General features: G+C 34.9%; 1 protein-coding gene and 2 non-coding genes across 4 annotated transcripts in view; 1 reads left to right on the top strand and 2 right to left on the bottom strand.

Moving 5' to 3' along the window:
- Positions 1-3798: 3798 nt before the first annotated feature.
- On the bottom strand, positions 3799-3871 carry trnar-ucg (transfer RNA arginine (anticodon UCG)). Its single transcript has one exon. It is a non-coding gene; the product is annotated as a tRNA-Arg (tRNA).
- Positions 3872-4356: 485 nt separating this feature from the next.
- kif7 (kinesin family member 7) overlaps positions 4357-21965 on the bottom strand; it is a 29045-nt gene continuing 11436 nt past the window's right edge. Inside the window, exons 8-19 of one of the 2 annotated variants that reach the window (XM_051115653.1) lie at positions 20114-20262; positions 19898-20028; positions 19610-19771; positions 16474-16676; positions 13292-13489; positions 10939-11064; positions 10326-10502; positions 10028-10243; positions 8015-8221; positions 7334-7532; positions 5631-5792; positions 4357-5204 (exon numbers count right to left, since the gene is read on the bottom strand). In XM_051115653.1, the coding sequence (XP_050971610.1) occupies positions 4825-5204; positions 5631-5792; positions 7334-7532; positions 8015-8221; positions 10028-10243; positions 10326-10502; positions 10939-11064; positions 13292-13489; positions 16474-16676; positions 19610-19771; positions 19898-20028; positions 20114-20262 (2310 nt within the window). In that variant the 3' untranslated portion in view covers positions 4357-4824. The remainder of the gene's footprint in view (positions 5205-5630; positions 5793-7333; positions 7533-8014; positions 8222-10027; positions 10244-10325; positions 10503-10938; positions 11065-13291; positions 13490-16473; positions 16677-19609; positions 19772-19897; positions 20029-20113; positions 20263-21965) is intronic. The other variant, XM_051115654.1, reaches the window with a different exon arrangement.
- trnar-acg (transfer RNA arginine (anticodon ACG)) lies at positions 4359-4431 on the top strand. The gene has a single exon. It is a non-coding gene; the product is annotated as a tRNA-Arg (tRNA).

The following is a 21965-nucleotide window of genomic DNA, read 5'->3' as shown; positions in this document are numbered from 1 at the left end:
CTCTCCTGCAGTGACGTCACTCCAGCAGCAGGCTGCCGAGCGGCCAATCACAATCACACGCGCGTGCTCCCTTTCTCCCCTTCTTTCTCTCTGAGTGAGAGAGAAAGAGTGTCGCCTATAGGTTGCAGAGTTCCTATAGTAACCTAAAATGTATTGAGTTATGCCTATAGTTTCAGCACTGCTTTAAAATACTTGCATTTTAAAACGAGTAACAGTTTATTAAACTAAAAATATTAAACTTTGCAAAAGCAGGAAGGCTTTGTGTATTTATCATTTCAATTGTGCACATACCTTTACGTGGTAAATCACTATACGTTTTCAACTCTATGTTTTCAAGTGCCTGTTTGTCTCCAAGTAGCCTGATGAAGCTTCTGGAATCGATTATAAAATCCTTGTACCCCAATAAAGCTGATTCTGGGTCTAAAAGGAAAATACAAAATACAAGAGTGTAAGTACAATCATGCTTTAAAAACATATCTGATAGCCACATGCAGTTTTTGTATTAAATATGAGAATTTTTAAAAATAAATGTATATAAAAGAGGAATGGACAGCAGATGCAAGTATTTCCCGTTTGCTTTTTGTTCTTTGTCTCTGATGACCACTGTTGCATTAATTCTTATAATTCAGTCGCAACAGAATACGTCAAAAACGTTACATTTCTTATTGTTGCAAATTTGTTACAGTACTTTACAGTTTGCTGACAGCAGATATTTTGGCTACAGACGGTGTATCTCGGCTTGATTTAATATTTGCCTCAGTTCAAAATATATAGCTATTGTATTATGAGTTTTTAATTTTAAAAGAAAGACAGAAAGACAGAGATAAACCATTTAAGGCGCACTTAAGATTCAGTTAGTAACTGGTCAGCTATAAATAACTACTACTTGAAATTCACTACATCTGTTTGCTCTGATTGGCCAACTACACTCTTAAAAATAAAGGTTCCTTATTGGCACCGATGGTTCCATGAAGAACCTTGAACATATATGGAACCTTTCAAACACAAAAACGTTCTTTATATTTTTAAAATGTTCTTCAAAATGATTAATTTAAGAACTGTTCAGAGAAAGGATTTTTGGGGAACCAAAAATGGTTCTTCTATGGCATCACCACAAAAACACCCCTTTGGAGCCTTTATTATAAAGAGTGTACAGTGTATATTCTCTTTTCGCATTAGAATATTTTGTGTTACATTTTGCACAAATATTTCAAACACGCACTTCTTTTCTCCACCTCATTTGGTTTTAAATTATTTACTTGCTGTCTGTATACAATATAACATTCTGAACGCCAATGCTTACTGTAGCCTTTAATAACTATTATTATTTCTACTATTATTATTACTTCTTCTTGCATGACTCTTACAATATCGTTCTGTAAGGGAATTTGAAAACAATATTTACTTTATAATGTAGCCTATCAGAATAACAAGAACACAGATACGCGCCCGCACACATACTCAAATACATTTCTAGTTATAATTAATCAGTAAATAAAAATGCATGTGTGCATCTTATAGGGCTGAAAGCAGAACGTCCGTCCCGACAGCGGATGGAGACTAAATGCTGTTATTTTCTTGACCCCTACACGCGTAATGAAGTGTGTTTAAGTGAGAGTCCACTCTCTTCATTCACAAAGGTCACTTGGGTTAAATAAATGTCCTGTGACTGGTGACCGAAGTGACATACCGCTGTTACAGCACTTACTGTGTTGATTTGACCTGTAGAGCACTAAACGCGACTTTAACCAGACAATGAACCTTCAGTAATATTAGAAGAGCGCATTTCTTTCTCAATGTTTTTATAGACTGGCATCTTAAAATTGCAAGCAGGATTAATGAGAATAACTAAAAATATCCAGTCTCTGATTATCATTTAATTTTACACCATAGTCTCCATGTTACATTAGCCTACACAAGTGCTACTGATACATATCCTTAATATATAAGATTTGTAAAAACGTATTGCTCCCCTTAATGCTGTAGCTAATTGCATATATTAGCATATGATATGTGGACACTAATGCAAAGCGTTGGAAGGCCTTTTACAATCCTGTAGCCTAAGTTTAGCCAATGCTTAATTTTGGACACGTAACGTATGCAAACTACAGTCTTGACATCAGCGACCCCTGGCGGTGAGTTTTCTCTTCATCAAGCGCGCATTCAGGTGCTTTATACAAGTCATTTTCTGTCCAAATAAATACAAACAGTTAATGGTATCAAAGAATTTAAGTTATATGTACACAGTACAATTTCCATGTTTTTTAAGTCTAAAGATATAGAATGAAAGTCTCAAGATAGCCTACTAATGCTGCAGTGTTGAATTGTCACTATGTAATCGGCAACATGTTAACATTATTTTCCACTAAAAATGCAGAGATAGCATATCACCATGCTGTAACAAATACTGAAAGTGTACAATTTTATTGTATCATCTGGTCAAAGAAAACGATATAAAACGACATATTTTGTTTAATACAATTTAATTCTACAAGTGCGTATTCTACAGCCATTAAGCTTATGTAGTTATAGTATGTCTATTGCTGGGTTTAAGTGTCACTATTTTTGTTTACATTTTAATGTCAAATTATGTTTATTTAAACTGCGCAGTAATCACTAATAATCACTAATTTGCTATCATTTAGACAATTTGTTTGTAAAAAGTAAGCTATCTATTTAATTTTCTACAGTCTCTATCATAAATGTACAGAAGTACAGAAGTGAAAACAAAGAGCCAAAGTAGACAATCTACATTTTCTCTTTGCTTTTTGCCATTAAAGATCGATTTTACACATTTGTAAACTGTTTCATTTATGCCTATATTTCCTCGAGTCGTGCGTTGTCATGTTATTCCCCTGCTGTGGTTACAGATTTACATGTGCTCATTTATGACAAAATTAAGAAAATCCAACTTTTGCGTACATTCTGAAGATGATCGTTGATTATCCAAACCCCAAAGCATGCTTAATGAATGTAAGTGGATTTGTTATCAATAATAACAATTGTATATGCCTAAATAGCCTCATAATGTAATTCTCAATTTATCAAAAACTGTTTGTCCATAATGACTCTTTACTTTGCTCTAAAACTGTTTTGATTCCCCAACATATCAGAATATAGAATACACAACAGCCTAAGCTATAACAAGTAGCACTAAACATATTTTTAGGCTTTTAAATCGAAATATTTTTCTTCTGTTTTCGAACACTATATTAAAATCAACTTTCTCACAGAAAAGCATCAAAGTGAGTGAAATTCACAAAGATGTCAATCTTTAGCGGTCTACAGCAGAAATCTTAAAGTGTGGTGTCATATCGCCACCTGGTGGTTACACAGGCTATGCGTCATTATATAAAGAGTTTCATTTGCAATATAGATAACTCCGTTTTTCAAAAATCATGTTTTTTCATTGTGCTTTTGAGTTAATCTCAGTCAAACTGCAGTTAGGTTATTTTGATTAGGTAAAAAATACAACACAATAAAACACAACAAATACATGATAACATAAAAACATGATTTTTGAAAATTTAAAAAAAGGTTAAAGTGTTTCTTAAAGTAAAACCTTCTGCATTGATTTTCATTGCTTTTGTTGATATTTTAAGTGCTCTAGCTAAACAATTTGAGTAGGCTAGTCTACTGTGCAGAAGTTGGTGAAAAAACTACTGATAACGAAATCCACGTATCATCTACATCTGCTGTGTAGCCTATAATAAGCTCATTTGTTTCTTTCTGACTCATGAAAAACATGAGGTAAGTTACAAACATTGCCATAGGCCTATCCTTAAAGATTTAAAATTTCGACCCCGGCAGGACTCGAACCTGCAATCTTCTGATCCGAAGTCAGACGCCTTATCCATTAGGCCACGAGGCCTGCGAGTCGACACTGCAAGTCACGTGTCACACCACCAATGATAGAACGTTAACCAGATAAACAGGTTTGTACACCGACAGAGGGCGCAAGTTCTATTCTTAGCATCAAGCGTCACTTCCACAGATGGCCCAGAAGAGGGCGCAAACAGACAAAAGATCACTTGTTTTCGAAACAACACGTTTTAATCATTAAAGAGTCGTTCAAGTCGAAATTTTCAGGTTTTCCCAGAAAACTACATCACTATAAACTATTTTGCCCGAGAATGGTTCAAATCAGACGCAGATCTGTTAATAAAAATGAACAAAAACGCTCGCAGCTATTGCGCATTAGCCGCTGCGTAGCTTAAAAGCTAAAGATGATAGTTATAACTTATTTTACACATCTCCGCTGACGACATTACGTTTTACGGCGTTCTTTCATAAAATCAAGATATTTTAATTCGTACACCTACAGTATATAGACGATTATCAAAGCTACGCCATTATACGGGCCAGTGGCGCAATGGATAACGCGTCTGACTACGGATCAGAAGATTCTAGGTTCGACTCCTGGCTGGCTCGGTTACCTTTTCCAAAATCACGTACATATATTATTAATCGTTCTTCTTAGTTACGTTCTTTTATTTATTTTTCGTTTTAGAATAAAATATGATCTGGTTAAAGATTTTTCTTTTTTCTTTTTCTGTGAAGGCATTTTTTTATTTCATTACTTATGAAAGAAAATCCCTTTTACATTCACTAAAATGTGTCCAAGAGTGTCAGAAACCTGCGACAGTTGAATAAAAGTGCTTGAAATGTGACCGAATGAATCAAATGTACATTTCAAGGATGACTGATAATTACAAAGTACAAATAAACAATGAACACTCAGTAATCTTTAGCAATAAAAACTAAATGTAATATTCTGTAAACCACAGATTACTGGTACAATACCGAAGATCCTAACTGTACAAACTACACTGGATTTCTCCGAACATCAATTATTGCTGAATTGGAATGAAGTGGTCCTGTGTTGAGGCTCAGTCTCCTTAATTCTCTCCGCGGTCTTGCGAGGGGCAGCGAGGCTGTCCCGCTCCAGTGTGTGGAATTCATACCGGGCTGAATTATTCTGTTATTTGGCAGTTCACAAGCTGCTCTCTGCCTGAGCTCCTCCATGCTGTACTGGTCCTCCGTGGGGAGTGAAGAGCGCCTCCATGTTGGTGGAAGAGGGGCATGTACCAGTTCTCGCATCTCTTCTCTTGACTTCTGAACTCTCTCTGAATCAAGCGTACACTTTGCATCTTCAGTAAGTCTGCCCTGGACCCCACCTGAAAGCCGACTGTCACAATTTGGACCTGAGAAAAGGTGTAACAACCATTCAACAATCAACAATAAACAAATGGAGATTTTGGCACATTAAGAGAGAAATATATTCAGGCAAAAATGTCATTCCAGCCCCTAAATGAAACAAACTGATTTGCAGTCACATCTTTCCTCAAACCACTATCCATCAAACAATCTATGTCACATCCAATGCACCATTTAATAACTATATTTAATATTTATAATTATAAAAAAGCTCAGACATGCTGAGATTTTTGGTGAGTCACTTTCAAAGGAAATAACAGGTCTGAACAACCAAAGAAAACAAATAGAATGTAATGAATAAAGCAGTTAACTTTATTTATTCATTACAAAAAATCTGAAACCTCTTAGAATTTAATCTAGAATCTGCTTTTCCATAGAAAAAAAAACCCTCACTAAGTAACAGCAGTTCTCACCTTTGCTTTGTTCTCCAGCTTGATTTACAGGGCCACACATTTCCCTTAGTTTGATGTTCAGCTCTTGATTGGCTATTTTGCAGAAGTTCAGCTCTTTGCTGAGGTTGTGGATCAATCCCTCATACTGCCGCTGTCTACCAGCCAAACCCTCATCCATTTGCTCTGGAAACACAATAAATTGCCAATACTTTAATCTTACATGCTCATAATGATTTGGGAATTATTGGGTGATACTGCCTTGTTTTTAACACAAGCAGTTCAGTAAGTTGCCCTGAATTACATAACACTGGTTATGTTCTATAACCAAGAACAAATAAAAAACAAATAAAATCTGATGAATGTGCTCAAGAGGAAACTTCATATAAAAATTAAACATTTTTTGTTAACGTTTGAAACACAAATTAAGATATTTTTAAAATAACCAGAGAGGTTTCTGTTCCTCACTTGAAAATCCAAGTAACCAAAACTTAGAAGATCCAAAAAAGTTAAAATGTGTTGTAAAATGAATACACATGAACCAAGCATTTTTAATCTTACACTATTACTTCTATCTTACACTTACACTTTTAAAGAAGTCTCTTCTGCTCACCAAGCCTGCATTTATTTGGTCGAAAGTACAGTAAAAACAGAAAAAAAATTGGTTAAATATTTTTACTATTAAAAATAACCATTTTATATTTGAATGTATTTTAAAATCTAATTTATTCCTGTGATTACAAAACTGAATTGTTAGCATCATCATTGAAACACGCTGATTTGCAGTTCAAAAAAACATTTAATATGTTGAAAACAGCTGAGAAGAATTTTCTCAGGTTTCTTTGACGAGAAGAAAGTTTAGAAGGACACCATTTATCTGAAATAGAAATGTAACATTATAAATCTGTAGCATCACTTTTGATCAATTTAAAGCGTCCTTCCTAAATGAAAGTATTAATTTCTATAATTTCTGCTCAAAAAATTTACTTTTTTAGTTTATAATGTTGCAAAAGCTTTTTATGTCAGATAAATGCTGATCTTCGGATCTTTCTACTCAAATTAAATATTAAACATTGAAAAATGACAGGTCTGATAAAAATGCTAATGTTTCTTGAACAGCAAATCATCATATTAGAATGATTTCTGAAGGATCATGTGACACTGAAGACTGGAGTAATGATGCTGAAAATTCAGCTTTCCTCACAGGAATAAATTACATTTATTAAATATATTTAAATAGAAACAGTTATTTTAAATTGCAATAATACTTTGCAATATTAATATTTTTCCTGTATTTTTGATCAAATAAATGCACTGTTGATGATCATAAGAAACTTACTTTTAAAAAAACTTCAACAAAAAACAATTCAACAATTTCTTCTCTTCCATGTCAGTCTTGGACATACACAGTAACACAGATTAACATGGAAAAAAGAATTTAAAGTTGAATAAAGTCATTATTTTTGTTTTCTTTGTGCACAAACAGTATTCCTGTAGGTTGAACCACTGATGTCACATGGACTATTTTAACGATGTCCTTACTACCTTTTCGGGCCTTGAACGTGGTAATTACATTGCTGTCTATGCAGGGTCAGCAAGCCCTCGGATTTCATCAAAAATATCTTGTTTTGAGAAAATGAACGAAGGTCTTTTGAGTGGTAATTAATGACAAAAATTTCATTTTTAAGTGAACTATCCCTGAAAACTGCAATAGTCAGGACTCAAACCTCGGCATTGCTGCAGCAGTAGCTGGATGTTCCTCTCATGTTCCTTCTGCTGCTGGGTGAGTCTCCGGTCTGCCTCGAGCTGCTGTCTTTCCAGAGCTGCTTCCAACCACCCAACCAAATTCTGCTGCTCCTCGACTCTCAGCTCCAGCTCAGCTAGAGCCATCTGCAGCCTGCGCTCCTCCTCACGAAGAGACACGACCTTTACAAAACACAAAAAAGCGTTATAACAGTCACATTCTTAGCCGAAGTGGAAGGTCAAATGAATAAACAAATATTTCAATTTACTTGTAAAGAGCTTCTCACAACACATGCTGTTTCAAAATTACACAATTAAACAAGTCTTCGCCTTTCCTTAATGTGTTAAACAGCTAAACTTACTTGTATTAAAAAGCAGCATGAATATGAAAATAATGTGAGAAAACATGTATTATTAAAAACCCTGCCTACATTTGCCAAAACAGAGTAAATTTGACCACAACGTGTGGCTGTGATAAAAACAGACGTGCAAGTGTCGATATTATTTAACAGGGATTCAGTGTTGCATTGCGATGATCTGCCAACTGAAACGATAATAGATCGCACCTCTTTGAATAAAACTCACCATCACATACAAGCATACTAAAGTGTGACCCTATAACTTCACAAACAAGATAATTTGAGGAAACTCAGATGCAGTCTGACCTTATCAAAGTATTTACAAAGCAGAGCTCTAGTTTCAGAACCGGAGAGGTATGTGAGTTTGGCCATTAGGTTCATCTCCCACTGGGTGAGCATGCTGCCTGATGCCCGCAGCTGCCTCTGTCTCTGGGTGATCGCCTCGTTTTTGTACTCGATAGCAGCATCCAGAGCCTCGATGGCCTCGTCCAACTGGAACAGTGTTCGTTCTTCCTAATGTTTAACAGAGGACAGTGCAGCCTTAATAAGTGTAATTTGAACATCATGCAAAAAAAAAAACTATTGGTTTTGATGTTTTTACACCAAACGTTTAAGCATTCCAAAATTCTAAGGCATAAATCTGAATATGATATTTTAATTGTAGTATATAAAATATTAGAATCTTTAAACTTTAACAGCATTTAAAGCATATATGCATGATTTTTTGTCAGTTCCAACTGCCTAAAGTTTGCAGCAACTAGAGTCGACCCCTCCAGACTGCAAATTGGGGCACAAATCTGGGCAAAGTCATCTAATATTCCAGCCTAAAGTTAGCTTGGACTTTCTAACTCTAAAACTAATCATTCTAAAATTCTGAAGCATGCAAACAAGGTCCACATCAAAAACCAACTCAAGCATATTAAACATCAAACACAGATGAGCAGAGATTGAGTTTGGAAATTAAGAAACATCAAATATAATGACAAACTCGTCAAGTTTCTGCATATACGTCTAGGCGTGTTTTCATATACTTCAAGGTGATTCACACATGGATGATGATTTGAAAAATCACATTCAGTAATAAACTTTTATGTTTTGTGCAGCTGTACATCTGTGAATCGTGTTTTATGTTTGTGAAAGTTATTTTAAGAATGTAATTTTATTTACAGTATATATACACTGCCGGGGATCAGTACGATTTTTTATGTTTTTTTTTTTTTAATAAGTTTCTTATGCTCATCAAGGGTGCATTTATTTGACCAAAAATACAGGAAAAATTGCAAAATATTATTACAATTTAAAATAACGGTTTTCTACTTAAATATGCTTTCAAAAATAATTCATTCCTATCTTGTAAAGCTTAATTTTCATCAGCCATTACTCCAGTCTTCATGATCCTTCAGAAATAATTCTAATATGCTGATATTATCAATGTTGGAAACAGTTGTGCTTCTTAATATTTTTTGGAACCTGTGAATCTTTTTTTCAGGATTCTTTGATAAAAAGAAAGTTCAAATAGCATTTATTTGAAATCTTTAAATAAAAATCTTTTGTAACATAATACCGTTCAAAAGTTTGGGGTCAGTAAATTATTTTATCTCTTTTTCTGAAAGAAATTAATACTTTTTACTTGTCGTAAGTTTTTAAATAAATTAATTTTAAATGAATGCTGTGCTTTTTAATTTTTTATTTAAATTTTTATCAAAGAATCCTGATAAAAGTATCACAGATTCCAAAATAAAAAATAAAAAATACTGCCCACAGTTTCCAAAATTGATAATAAATCAGCATATCAGAAATTTCTGAAGGATCATGTGACACTGAAGACTGAAGGAATAAATTATATTTTAAAGTATATTAAAATTGAAAACCATTATTTTAAAATGTAATAATATTTCACAGTTTTTTCTATATTTTTGATCAAATAAATGCCTTGGTGTGCACAAGAGACTTCTTTAAAAAAAAAAAAAAAGTTGTGCTGATCCCAAACTTTTGAATGGCAGGGTATATATACATTTAAAAGCTTCCAATTTAAATTCACGCATTTAAAAGAAATTCCAAAATAATACATTCTAAAACATTTAAACGAATAAATGTGGCGCAGTGATGCGAAAAATCCCTGCCAGTAAACTGATGCCCAGCTCTCTTTCTGATGTACTCCAAGCGCCTGTGCTACTTCTGACAGAACGGACAAAAGGATTTGCAACAGCAAGCTTTGTCACATGCAGCGTACAGAGCCTCAAGCTGTTGTTGCGTGTCCAGGCTAGACATGGTGCAAATCTGAAAGTTAAGACTTGTGAAAAAATAAGTAATTTCCACCTCAGGAGAGAGCAGGTTGCCCTGTCTCAATTTGTCGTCCAGCTCCACCCTCTGTTTGAGGAGCAGCTCTTTCTCCTGCCGGAGGTTGGAGATCTCCTGTCTGATCTGCTGGGAGTCCTGAGCACTGCTACTACGGAGCAGACCGTTCCTCTCGGTCAGCTCCCGCTCCAGAGACTCGATTCGGCTCGACAAGGTCAACAGGTCTTTACTAAGAGCCTGGAGAGAAAACAAACCATACCATAAATCGTAAAGACTCGTGATGTGGTGGACAAAGCAAAGCAATAACGTTTTTACAGACCTGACTAGAGCGAAGCTTTTTGGATTCCAGGCCACTGCGTTCCAAAAGCAAGGCCTCCTTTTTGGCTAAGATCTCTTCTCTCTTGGTCAGCTCTCCTTCCAGGTCTTCAAGACCCCGTCGTTGTTCCAGAACTTTCTCCATTTCCTCGTCAAGCCAGCGTTTCTGCTCTTCTATCTTCTGCTCAACCACAGATATTTTGAATGCAGATATTTACATATTAAATGTATGCTTCTGAAATGAAGTCAAGATCTGAATGTATTCATCAGATGCCAAAGTGGAACTGAATTCAAGGTTTACATTTTAACTATATGTTAATTCCCTGGGATTCAAACCCACAACCCGTGACCTTGGAAAGACCAAATGCATTGCTCCAAGACAAATAATGCAAACACATACCAATACCAGGCTGAGAGCTGGAAACTGAAATCTGAACATGTTGAAACATACCCTCAGCCACAAGGAAACGCTAACAAAATTCTTCCAAACGTCAGTCAAACTATTAAACACTATGACTGAGTAAACAGATCTAAAAATAATATTTTATTGCTGGGTAATAGCTGTGGGAAGGGTTTGATGAAAAGGAGCACAATTTCGTTTTTCTGCCTCAACCCACCTGCTGTTCCTCTAGCGATACGACCGAGCCGTTACTTCCACTTCTCCTCTGGCGCTGGAAGGCAGCGATTTCCTCCGTCTTAATCCTCAGAATTTTCTGCTGCTGTTCGTTCTTTATCTCAAGCTCCTTTGAGAAAGAGAAAGAGGCTGTTTGGTAAATGATTCTCTATTGAACGACAAGAATAACTGAGGGGCTGAGGTTTCTCTGTAGATGATTATTGTTCAGAATACAGAAACGCAGATGACTAATGCTGGCCCTTACAGAACAGAACACAGTTTCCTGAAAAAAAAAAACTGTGATGAACACTCCAAAAAAACATTAAATGTGTCATTTCAGCAACAGTAGCAGCACCACACAAAGAAAGACGTGAACTGTAGCAAATAAGACAGAAAAATAGCATATTTTTTATATTTTCCAAAGAGAAAGTGCAAGCACTACTTTACTATACACTACTGTTCAAAAGCGCAATGTTTCTGAAAGAAGTATCTTATGCAAGGCTGCATTTATTTGCTTAAAAATACATTAAAAAAATTTAAATGATAGTTTTCTACTTTAATATATATTTTTAAAAGTCTTCAGTGTCACATGATCCGACTTGCTGCTTAAAAAAACATTTCTTATTATCAGTGTTGAATTTTTTACACTTTTTTCCTCATTATTTGATCAATAGAAGTTCGAAAGAACAGCGTTTAGTTTGTTTTAAGGTATACATGTATTTACTGTCACTTTCGATCAATTGTTCACTTCCAGAACAAAAATGTACAGATAATTTACTCACCCCCTTGTCATCCAAGATGTTTGTGTCTTTCTTTCTTCAGTCGATAAGAAATTATGTTTCTTGAGGAAAAAAAATTCAGAAATGATCTCCATATAATGGGCTTCAATGGTGCCCCCAAGTTTGAACTTCAAAAGTGCAGTTTAAATGCAGCTTCAAATGGCTCTAAACGATCCCAGCCGAAGAAGAAGGGTCTTATTTAGCAAAACGATCAGTCATTTTTGAAACAAACTGACAAATTTATATACCTCAAACACTCGTCTTTTTTAAGTCTGCGTGAACTCTGTTTTTTTTTTCCCAGTTCAATATGGTCAAGACAGTTAGAGTATGTCGAAAAACTCCCATTTCGTTTTCTACAAAATTAACATGCAAAGATCATCAAACGGCCTTCACAAAAAAAATGGTAAAACAATGATGTAGGACGATTTTGACGTTGAAGAAGGAAATGAGATAGGAGTTTTCTCCCAGATTAAACAGATGCGCATTGCAGAGACGAGACAAGATGAGCATTTGAAGTTAAAAAGTATATAAATTGTCAATTTGTTTAGAAAATGACTGATCGTTTTGCTAGGCAAGACCCTTCTTCCTCAGCTAGGATCATTAATAGCCCTTTGAAGCTGCATTTAAACTGCATTTTGGAAGTTCAAACTTGGGGGCACCACTGAAGTCCACTATATGGAGAAAATTCCTGAAATGTTTTCCTTTAAGAAACATAATTTCTTTACGACAGAAGAAAGAAAGAAAGAAAGACAGGAACATCTTGGATAACAAGGGGGTGAGTAAATTATCTGTACATTTTTGTTCTGGAAGTGGACTTTTCCTTTAATGCATCCTTGCTGGAAAAAAGTATACTTAAGTAGTCTTACTTAAGTCTTAAGTAGCACGGATACTTAAGTTTTTAATTATTATATTAAGAAAATGTCCATGCGTTCTTTTGCCTTTAAGAAAGCTTTTTATTTATTCTTTTTGTGGCATAGTTTCCGCGCAAAGGACATCATCAAGTGATCTGGCACCACCAACGGAAATGGTCGAGCACACACGTAAAAATCTTATCTCTCAATTAAAAAAGACCCGCTTTCTGTCGCTTGCATGTTGCATGTCAGAAACATTAATCAGCGCATATGGCAACGGATGTAATCAGTATTTACATAGCATAACAGTAGAAAATCTATCTCACGCATTGTGCCGCAAAATCACATCTATGTCCCGCAACAGATCTATTGGCAAGTGGTCACCCTACCTCAGATTCTAGATTTTCAAATGGTTGTATCTCGGCCAAATATTGTCCTATCCTAACAAACTACACATCATGAAAAGCGCATTTATTCAGCTTAAAGTATAAATCTCAATTTCAAAAATTGACCCTTATGACTGGTTTTGTGGTCCCGGGTCACATATTATATCAAGAAGAACAACAGCCACAGCTTCTGTCTGGAAGCAATCATTATTTCTGCAATTCCACTGCTAAAAAAGCATCAATTACATACTTTACTTTTAATTCCATCTACACTCTTGATTTCTCTCAGGCTCTGTTTCTCTCCTGCACTGATCAAAGTCTAAAAGCAATAATCGGCTCACCTTGACTCTGTGCTTTCCTTTCTGCATCTCATTCTCCAGGCGTCTCTTCTGCTGGCTTTCCTCTCGCAGGCGGCGCTGCAGAAGGTCCTGCTGCTGCTTCATGTTCTGCACATTTCTCTCGAGTTCCTGCACGCGCCGCTCGCTCTGCGCAGACAGGGAGGCCAGCTGCGCAGTGTCCCGCTGCTTCTGCTTCAACACCTGAAAGCACAGCACCTGTGAAGAGCTATATATACATACTGCCAGAATCTAGTTCTGCATTGAACCTGTATTGCCACAATCTAAAGAAAATGTACTACAAATTGATATAGTTTACATGCATTTACTGAAAAAGGAACATTTCATGAAGGGTTAGTTCAGCCGAAAATGAGAATCTTGTCATTAATTACTCACCCTCATGTCGTCCCAAACCTGTAGGACCTTCGTTCATCTTCAGAACACAAATTAAGATATTTCTGATGAAATCCGAGAGCTCTCTTACTCTGCATAGACAGCAAGGGTCCTTCCATGTTCATGGCCCAGAGAGGTAGTAAGGACATCGCTAAAATAGTCCATGTGACATCAGTGGTTCAAGCATAATTTTATGAAGCTACAAGAATACTTTTTGTGCACAAAAAAAAAAAAAAAACACTAAAATAATGACTTTATTCAACAATTCTTCTCCTCTGCATCACTCTAGCACCATTTTGGAGAGTATCACGATGCATACATGCGCTTTTTTGAATTGTTGAATAAAATTTTTGTTTTGCGTACAAAAAGTATTCTCATGTCCTTGCTTTCTGGCCCTTGAATGTGGAAGGACCCTTGCTGTCTATGCAGGGTCAGAAAGCTCTCGGATTTATTCAAAAATATCTTAATTTGTGTTTTGAAGATGAACGAAGGTCTTATGGGTTTGGAGTAATTAATGACATAATTTTCATTTTTGTGTGAACTAAACCTTTAATGCTTCAAATTATGCCGTTCAAAGATTCTTCACAAGTGATAACTAAAGCTAAAAGTTGTTTTTTAATGAATATTTGCAGAGTAAGGCCTGTTTCACATGTCATTTAAGTCATTTTATTTGGTCACATTCATTTGGTTTCAATAGATCTTAGTCAAGGTAGCACCATGTTGAATTTTGGGAATGAAAAAAGGCCATGAGGTACAGTGCATTCAATGAATTTTACTGTTGTTTCTGAAAGTTGTGAGTACAGCTGCATGATTCTGGATAAAGTGAGAAACGCAATTATTTACTTTATAAAGATCACGATTCCCCTACGTATCTGAACTAAGCGAAAAAACTTATATTTAAAATAATTTTAATGGCTGCAGTCTATTTAAACATGTATAATTATTTTTTTAGTTATTTAAAAAAAAGTTTAAATTAATGATTCAATGGCTCTCTCGTACATACTTCACTTGTTCCATTACTAAATGAATTAGCATTATTAAACAAATCTCTTGAATGAATGATTCAATGACAATTTTTTTTAACTGTCACTTGTTGCCATGAATTTGGTTTGTTGAAACAATGTAATCAAAAAACATTATTTGAAGCACCAATTTGAAGCAAAAAGTACTTTCAAAAGATAATTCGCTCCATTTTGACCACTACCATGAACATATATATCAGAACTATAAACTTTTATCCCAGTACTTCTGTGATAATATGAATGATTGCAAGACATAAATAATACTGTGTGGTTAACAATAGGGATGCACCAAAATGAAAATTCTGGGCCGAAACCGAAAATTCTGGATGCACTTGCCTGAAAACTGAAACCAAAAATACTTTGTGATAATTATTTACTATTCTATTAAATAATATAAAGTAATTTTATACGATTTTTTTAAATTTAATTCAATAATTTGAATGATACTAATTTAAAAAACACAAGCCAATAAAAGAACCACAGATTTACTGAAAATAACACAATAAAACTGGACAGAAAATATATTACATATCAATATATATTTTTATTTAGTTCTATGCAAAAGAATCAGATATAACTTTTTTGACTAATTATTAAAATAATGTATAGTCCTACAAAGCTGTTATTATCAAAGCATGTGAGCAGATCAGTGGATGAGAGTGTAGTGTCATTTTATCAGCATTGCCCAGTACAGCTGTACTACAGCATGTTACAGCACAGTAACGCTACTGCAAACAGGAACAAGTGTACTACAGAGAAATTTCCAATTGGCGTGTTATTTGAGCGGACTCTGCTTTTCCGGTGAGCACGGCGAGCGGTACACCAGCAGAACGCACATTCATAGAGCGGAATATTGAGCGGAGCGTCACATATATATATATTTTCGGCTCAACCGAAAATGGCATTTTCGCCCGATAATTTCCGGCGGCCAAAAATTTGGTGCATCCCTAGTTAAAAACACTGTTTGTGAAGCGGTTTCATACCTAAACATGATAACTACTCCCCGTGTCAGCGGCAGTGGGTGTTTGAATCCAGATTGTGATCTTTTAACGATTAATCATGCAGCTCAAGTTGTGAGTTGTGAAAATTACATGATTTAGGATCTTTATAAAGTGCGTGCCATTGTAAAGACAGTAAGTTTATCACTCACAGCATCGAAGTTAAATTAAATACAGCATCTAACCTCAGAAAAGTCTATGTCTGAATGTTTCTAACATTTATAGTTGATAATAATCTACCGGTATTACACTTTCAGTCATTTTGAATTTGAATTACCTTGACTTTTAAAGTTTTTTTTTTAATATATAATTTTACTTGTATTATTTCTTAACATATAATGTGTATAAGACAAGATTGTACAAGATGTAATTGTAATTCATGCATCTTTTCTGCAAATAAATTTAACAAGTGATTTGTTCAACATTTACATCATGTTGACAACTTCATATGTGGTGCAATTGGAATAGAATTTTCTTTAACTAGAGGGTTAATAAAGAAAAAGTTACTTGAATCATATTGTGGTTACATTTTTTAGGTGACTAGTTAAAAATCATAAAAAAAAAATAAAATTGAGAATAGTTCGAATGTTCTGAAAAATAAATAAATAAATAAATAAAATAAATTAATAAAAATAATTTTTTGCCATATTGCCCACTACTACCAATACTGAATTGTTGGTATTGTGACAACCCTAAAACCATTCTAGAGAAACACCACTCAAACGGGATTTCCATAATTATGCCTTTCGGCAAGCCAAAGCTGCCAGACACAGACCTGAACTTTGCTCTGCGCAGCTGCGATTTTCCTCCTGCACTCCTGAGCTTTGGAGCGGTCAGCAGCGTCACGGCTGCCCTGAACCTCCAGGTCCTGCAGCTGCTTTTGCGCCTCTGTGAGCTCTGCACGGGCCTGCTCCGCCTCGGCTTCCAGCTCGGAGATCTTACGACTGTACTGCCTGTTCATGGCCTGGGCATCCTTACCTAGAGAGAAAAAGAGAAGATGAAAATTATAAGAGAAAAGCAAGATTTGTAAAACACAGAAGAAACACTGATAATCATAAACTTATGATGGAAGCTGAAAAGTCTAGGGTCAGTAAGATTTTAAGAAATTAAGAAAGTAAGAAATTAATACTTTTATTCAGCAAGGAAGCATTAAAATGATCAGAAGTAACAGTAAATACATTTAAAATAAGATTCCAATTAGATTTAAAAACAAGATTTAAAATATTTTAAATAAAATTCAAATTTTAAATAATTGCTGTTGTTTTGAACATTCTATTCTCCAAAGAATTCTAAGTATCCATTTTTTTACAAAAATTATCCAGCACAACTGTTTTTTCAAAGTGTAATATTTCACATTTTTACTGTTTTACTGTATTTCTGATCAGCACCCTTGCAATTCTGTCAGAAAATGCAACCCTGCTCTCAGAAAATTGTTGCAGTTGCAAATGTATTGGTACTCACATGTTTATTATTTATTTTTTTTTTGCATTGGAACAACACATGCACACAAAAAAACAGAGAAGAAAAGATGTCCTTTACCAAAAAGCTCTACTTTTGTCTTATCTGTCCACAGTACGCTCTCCCAGAAGGATTGTGGTTTTGTCACATAGGTTTTGCCAAACTCCAGTCTTGCTTTTATATGCCTTTTTGTCAGCAGTGGTTTTCTCCTGGGTCTCCTACCATAGCGTCACTTTTCATTCAGATGGCGATGGATAGTGCGATAGACTGTGTCTGCAGATCAGCTTGAATTTGTTTGAAAGTTAATCATGGTTCTTTATCCACCATTCAAACAATCCTTTGTTGTAATTTTTCATTAATTTTGCTCTTCCATCCACATCCAGGGAGGTTAGCCACAGTGCCATGGGCTGTAAACCTCTTGATGATATTGCCCACAGTTGACACAGGAACATTAAGATCTCTGGACTTGTAGCCTTGAGATTGTCCATGTTTTTCCACAATTTTTTTCCTCTCAAATCCACAGACAACTATTTACACTTCTTTCTTTTCTCCATGCTCAGTGTGACACACAACACAAAGGTTGAGTCAACTTTTCTCCATTTTAACTGGTTGCAAGTGTGATTACTATATTGCCCACACTTGTTACTTGGCACAGGTGTGTCTAAATACAAATACAGGAGCATCACATGTTTGAAAAGCAATTATTTCTCACAATTTTGACAAGGTGCCAATAATTTTGTCCAATCCATTTTTGAGTTCTGTGTGAAATTTCAAGTTTGACTTTTCTTCTCTGATTTTTTGTGGTGTTGCAGTGCAAACAAAAACAATAAGCACATGAATACCAAAACATTTGCAACTGGAACATTTTTTTTGAAAGAAGTCATGTTTTACTGACCCCAAACATTTGAAGGGTAATGTGCAAAGAAAAATGCAAGTTTAAACTGATCAGCTACTGCTATGAAACTAATAAAACTAATTTAAAGGACAATTCAATATATTTCTTTATGGAAATCTAAATCAAACCATTAAATTATGCCATCTGCTAGAGTCATGACCTAACAGTTTGCATACATGCTTGAATATGTTGAGATGTGGTGCCTTTATACAAAATAAAAGTAAATGTCTATCATTTACAGATAAGACTTTAACAAAGTTAAGCTGCTATCCAGCACATTAAACAACACAAGCATCTGTCACAAATCACTGGGCACATAAAATTATGAGATTCTTTAAAGCATTTAAAATAATACGCTCCCACGCTTTGGACAACTTATATTGTGAACGCTAGCTCTGTGACCTTGCCATTTTGTTTCAACTGCTGTAAAGTAGCGCAACAGATGAAGGTTCTTGACTGCACAGCACAAAGACTCAACTAATAGATGATGAAACTGGTTGTCAATCATTTTCATTATCCATTATTAAAGTTCTTATTGATCTTTGTACACTGGCGGGGCACAAAAAGTGCTGCAGGATTGACGTAATTCTGACAAATGACACATATTTTCAGATATCTGAGTCTGAACTCTATACAACAGATACTTTAAAACAAACTATTTTGTACGGATGCATTATTATGCATATATATTATAGGACCAATACTGGAATCAGACGATAATGGCTTTAAATGTAAACAACCTCAACGGCCCGATGTAAAAAATTATGCTGATATGTCTTGCCGATAAGAGGAATAACTCACATATGCATAGGGTGTGCTAGCTATTAGATCACGTCAGTAGTGTGGCTCATTCTTGAAGCAAAGTTTGGCCTAAAGGATGACTAGATTCACTGTTTTGGATCGCTGCATTTAATCTGAGAATGCACGTACAGAATGACACGTTACAGCATGTTTTGATTTAAAGGTCAGAAGCTATAGCTTAGACAAATATAAAAAAAAAAAAATAAATAAATAAAAAATAAATTCACAAATATGACACTTGTAAATTTAATATTTTTATATATACTGATTTATTCATTGATGTATAATGTTATATTTTTTCAAACAAAGTATGAGCTCTAAAAGATTTTCAGAATTTTTACATTTATTTTGCTTTAGACCATCTACAAATGTTAAATCTTAAAATGCATTTTTCTGAAAGAAAAAATGCAGCGATTGATATATTGTTTATTTATAGTTCTTTTCAAAGCTGCAATGTACTGTCATTATAAAAGAATTCCATTATTGTTTATTTAATTCTAACAAATAAGTTCTAGTTAAAAACTAGCCAAAATTAAAAATACTTTGCTTATAATTTATGCATAGGAGAGACTTTTTGTTATTTCCAAACAAAAGGAAATATATCAGTATCGGCATCAGCTATCGGGCAAAATGCATTGAAAATTATCTATATATTAGATATCGTCAAAAATCCAATATTGTGCATCCCTACTTTTTTGTTATTTTAATATTACCTTTCATTTTAGTACTGATACTTCTGACCAGCAAGTTTTCTCACCTGTCTTGACCAGCTCTTTAATAAGTTCCTCCTTCATGCGGATGGTGATGGAGAGCTCTCTGATCTTCTGCTGTGCCTGGAGAAGCCCTCTCTCTGAGCAGAACTCCCCTCCAAAACCTCTCACGCTCTCCCAAACCGAGCTCTCACCAATGCTGCTGTTAGCTGGAGAATCAATCACAACAAATCAAAGCCAACCGACTGAATATTGGAAAAGAACTAATGTGGGCCAGTGTGCTTCTGTCAAACACAGAGACTCTTGTCAAATGTTTTCAAGGATGTTTAACTTACATGTGCGTCTGGTGCATTGTAGACCTGGAGGATGGCCAAGCCCGAACGACTGAGACAGGGTTGCCCTGGTCCCGGCACAAGACCCTTGGAGCAACGGAGCATCTTTCTTTGTCCAGGTCACATTGATGGATCTGTCAGGAATGACGGCAATGCTGAATCAATTAGCAATTCATTCTCAATGAACCTTCTCATTAGTACTAGATTAATTTGACATACTTGCGTTTATCTCTGGCGGTTTGAACATGGTCATCTTCATCTCGGTTCACTCCTTTCCCAGAGATTTCAAAGTGAGCGTTTCCTCGTCCGCTGTCCCATTGGGTTTGGACTAAAAATGAGCCGTTGTCTACTGACGAACACATTTCAACCTAAAAACAGTTCATAAGTTTTATATTTCATAAATATTTCTTTTTTGCTTTGACCCAAACCAGAAAGCTCTAAGAATAATTAACAATATTAAAACATTTGACCTGAAACAAATCATTTTTAATAATAACAATTTTGAAGTTGTTAGGGCACCCAATCTACCGTAAAATATCTGATATACACACTAGGATCAGAAATTTACTTTTCCATTAAAGGGCAATATTCGCCCCCTAGAACTAATTTCCAGGGGCATTTTTTACCTTTGTGAGGGCAATTTTTATAATCACCTTATTATTACAAAAACCATATGTGACCCTAGACCACAAAACCAGTCTTAAGTAGCACAGGTATATTTGTAGCAATAGTCAAAAATACTGCACACTGTATGGGTCGAAATGATTGATTTTTCTTTTACGCCAAAAATCATTTGGATATTAAGTAAAGATAATGCTCCATGAAGATATTTTCCTATCGTAAATATATCAAAACTTAATTTTCGCTTAGTAATATGCATTGCTAAGAACTTTTTTGGACAACTTTACAGGCAATTTTCTCAGTATTTAGATTATTTTGCACCCTCAAATTTAAGATTTTCAAACAGTTGTATCTCGGCCAAATATTGTCCTATCCTAACAAACCATACATCAATTAAAAAAAATTGACACTTATGACTGGTTTTGTAGTCCAGGGTCACATATGTTGTCTTTAATGTTAAATACTTAAATTTACCCAATTACTACACTTAATCAATATTTTAAACTTTTGTCAATAACAACAGACTCAATCTCAACAATGTCTCAATTATACATGTAAAAACAGGAGGTCTTAGGGCTGCAATATTATGACAAAAATTATTATTGTACATTTTTGCTCTTTATATTGTAATAATGATTATTAATATTAATATAGAAAACAATATAAAATGTTTTTGTTTTGGGCATGACGCATTCTGTCTTCATAGACAAACATGCTGGTCCACGACATTAGCCAAGTCTAGCACAAGTTATGCAAAAACTCTCGTTATAATCACTACAGCTACAAAAGCAATCTTTTATTTACATCGTATCTGCACTGTGTTGTGTATGATGAGGGAATTGATGAGCATGCGCACTCATCAACAGCTCTGGCATTTTCAGCACTGACTAATCTAAGCGCCTCTGACTGGTCAATGCATTCCTAAGTTAAACAGAAATGCGTTTGATTGGTTATAAGGCTCAATGCTGTACAAAACAGCGTGTAAAAGCAACGCAGTGTGAGCGGATCTAAATGCAATTCCACAAATTGACACTTTTCATTCATTTTCACATTTTATTTTAAAGGCGACAGCCGTAATACGTTGTTTAATTGTGCAGGACATTTTTTGCCACAAGTCCTCATTAACTTCTAACCCTGATACACACACCATCGCACATCATTTGCAAATCAATGTATTAACAATTTCACCAAAAATAATGTTAATAAACTATTTTATTTTGTAGAAATATTCAGTATAATTTATAAAATAAATGTAATTTATTCCTGTGATGGCAAAGCTGACTTTTCAGCTTCATTACTGCAGTCTTCAGTATCACATTATCCTTCAGAAATCATTTTAATATGCCAACATGGTGCTTAAGAAACATTTATTATTATCAATACTGAAAACAGTGGTGCTGCTTAACATTTGAAGCAGAAAAAAAAAATGTTTGATATGGAGCAGCATTTA

Source organism: Labeo rohita, chromosome 7 (genome assembly GCF_022985175.1).
Source record: "Labeo rohita strain BAU-BD-2019 chromosome 7, IGBB_LRoh.1.0, whole genome shotgun sequence".
In the NCBI taxonomy this organism is placed as follows: Eukaryota; Metazoa; Chordata; class Actinopteri; order Cypriniformes; family Cyprinidae; genus Labeo; species Labeo rohita.
The sequence above is the reverse complement of the archived record's forward strand: the minus strand, read 5'-3'. Positions and strand labels throughout refer to the sequence as shown.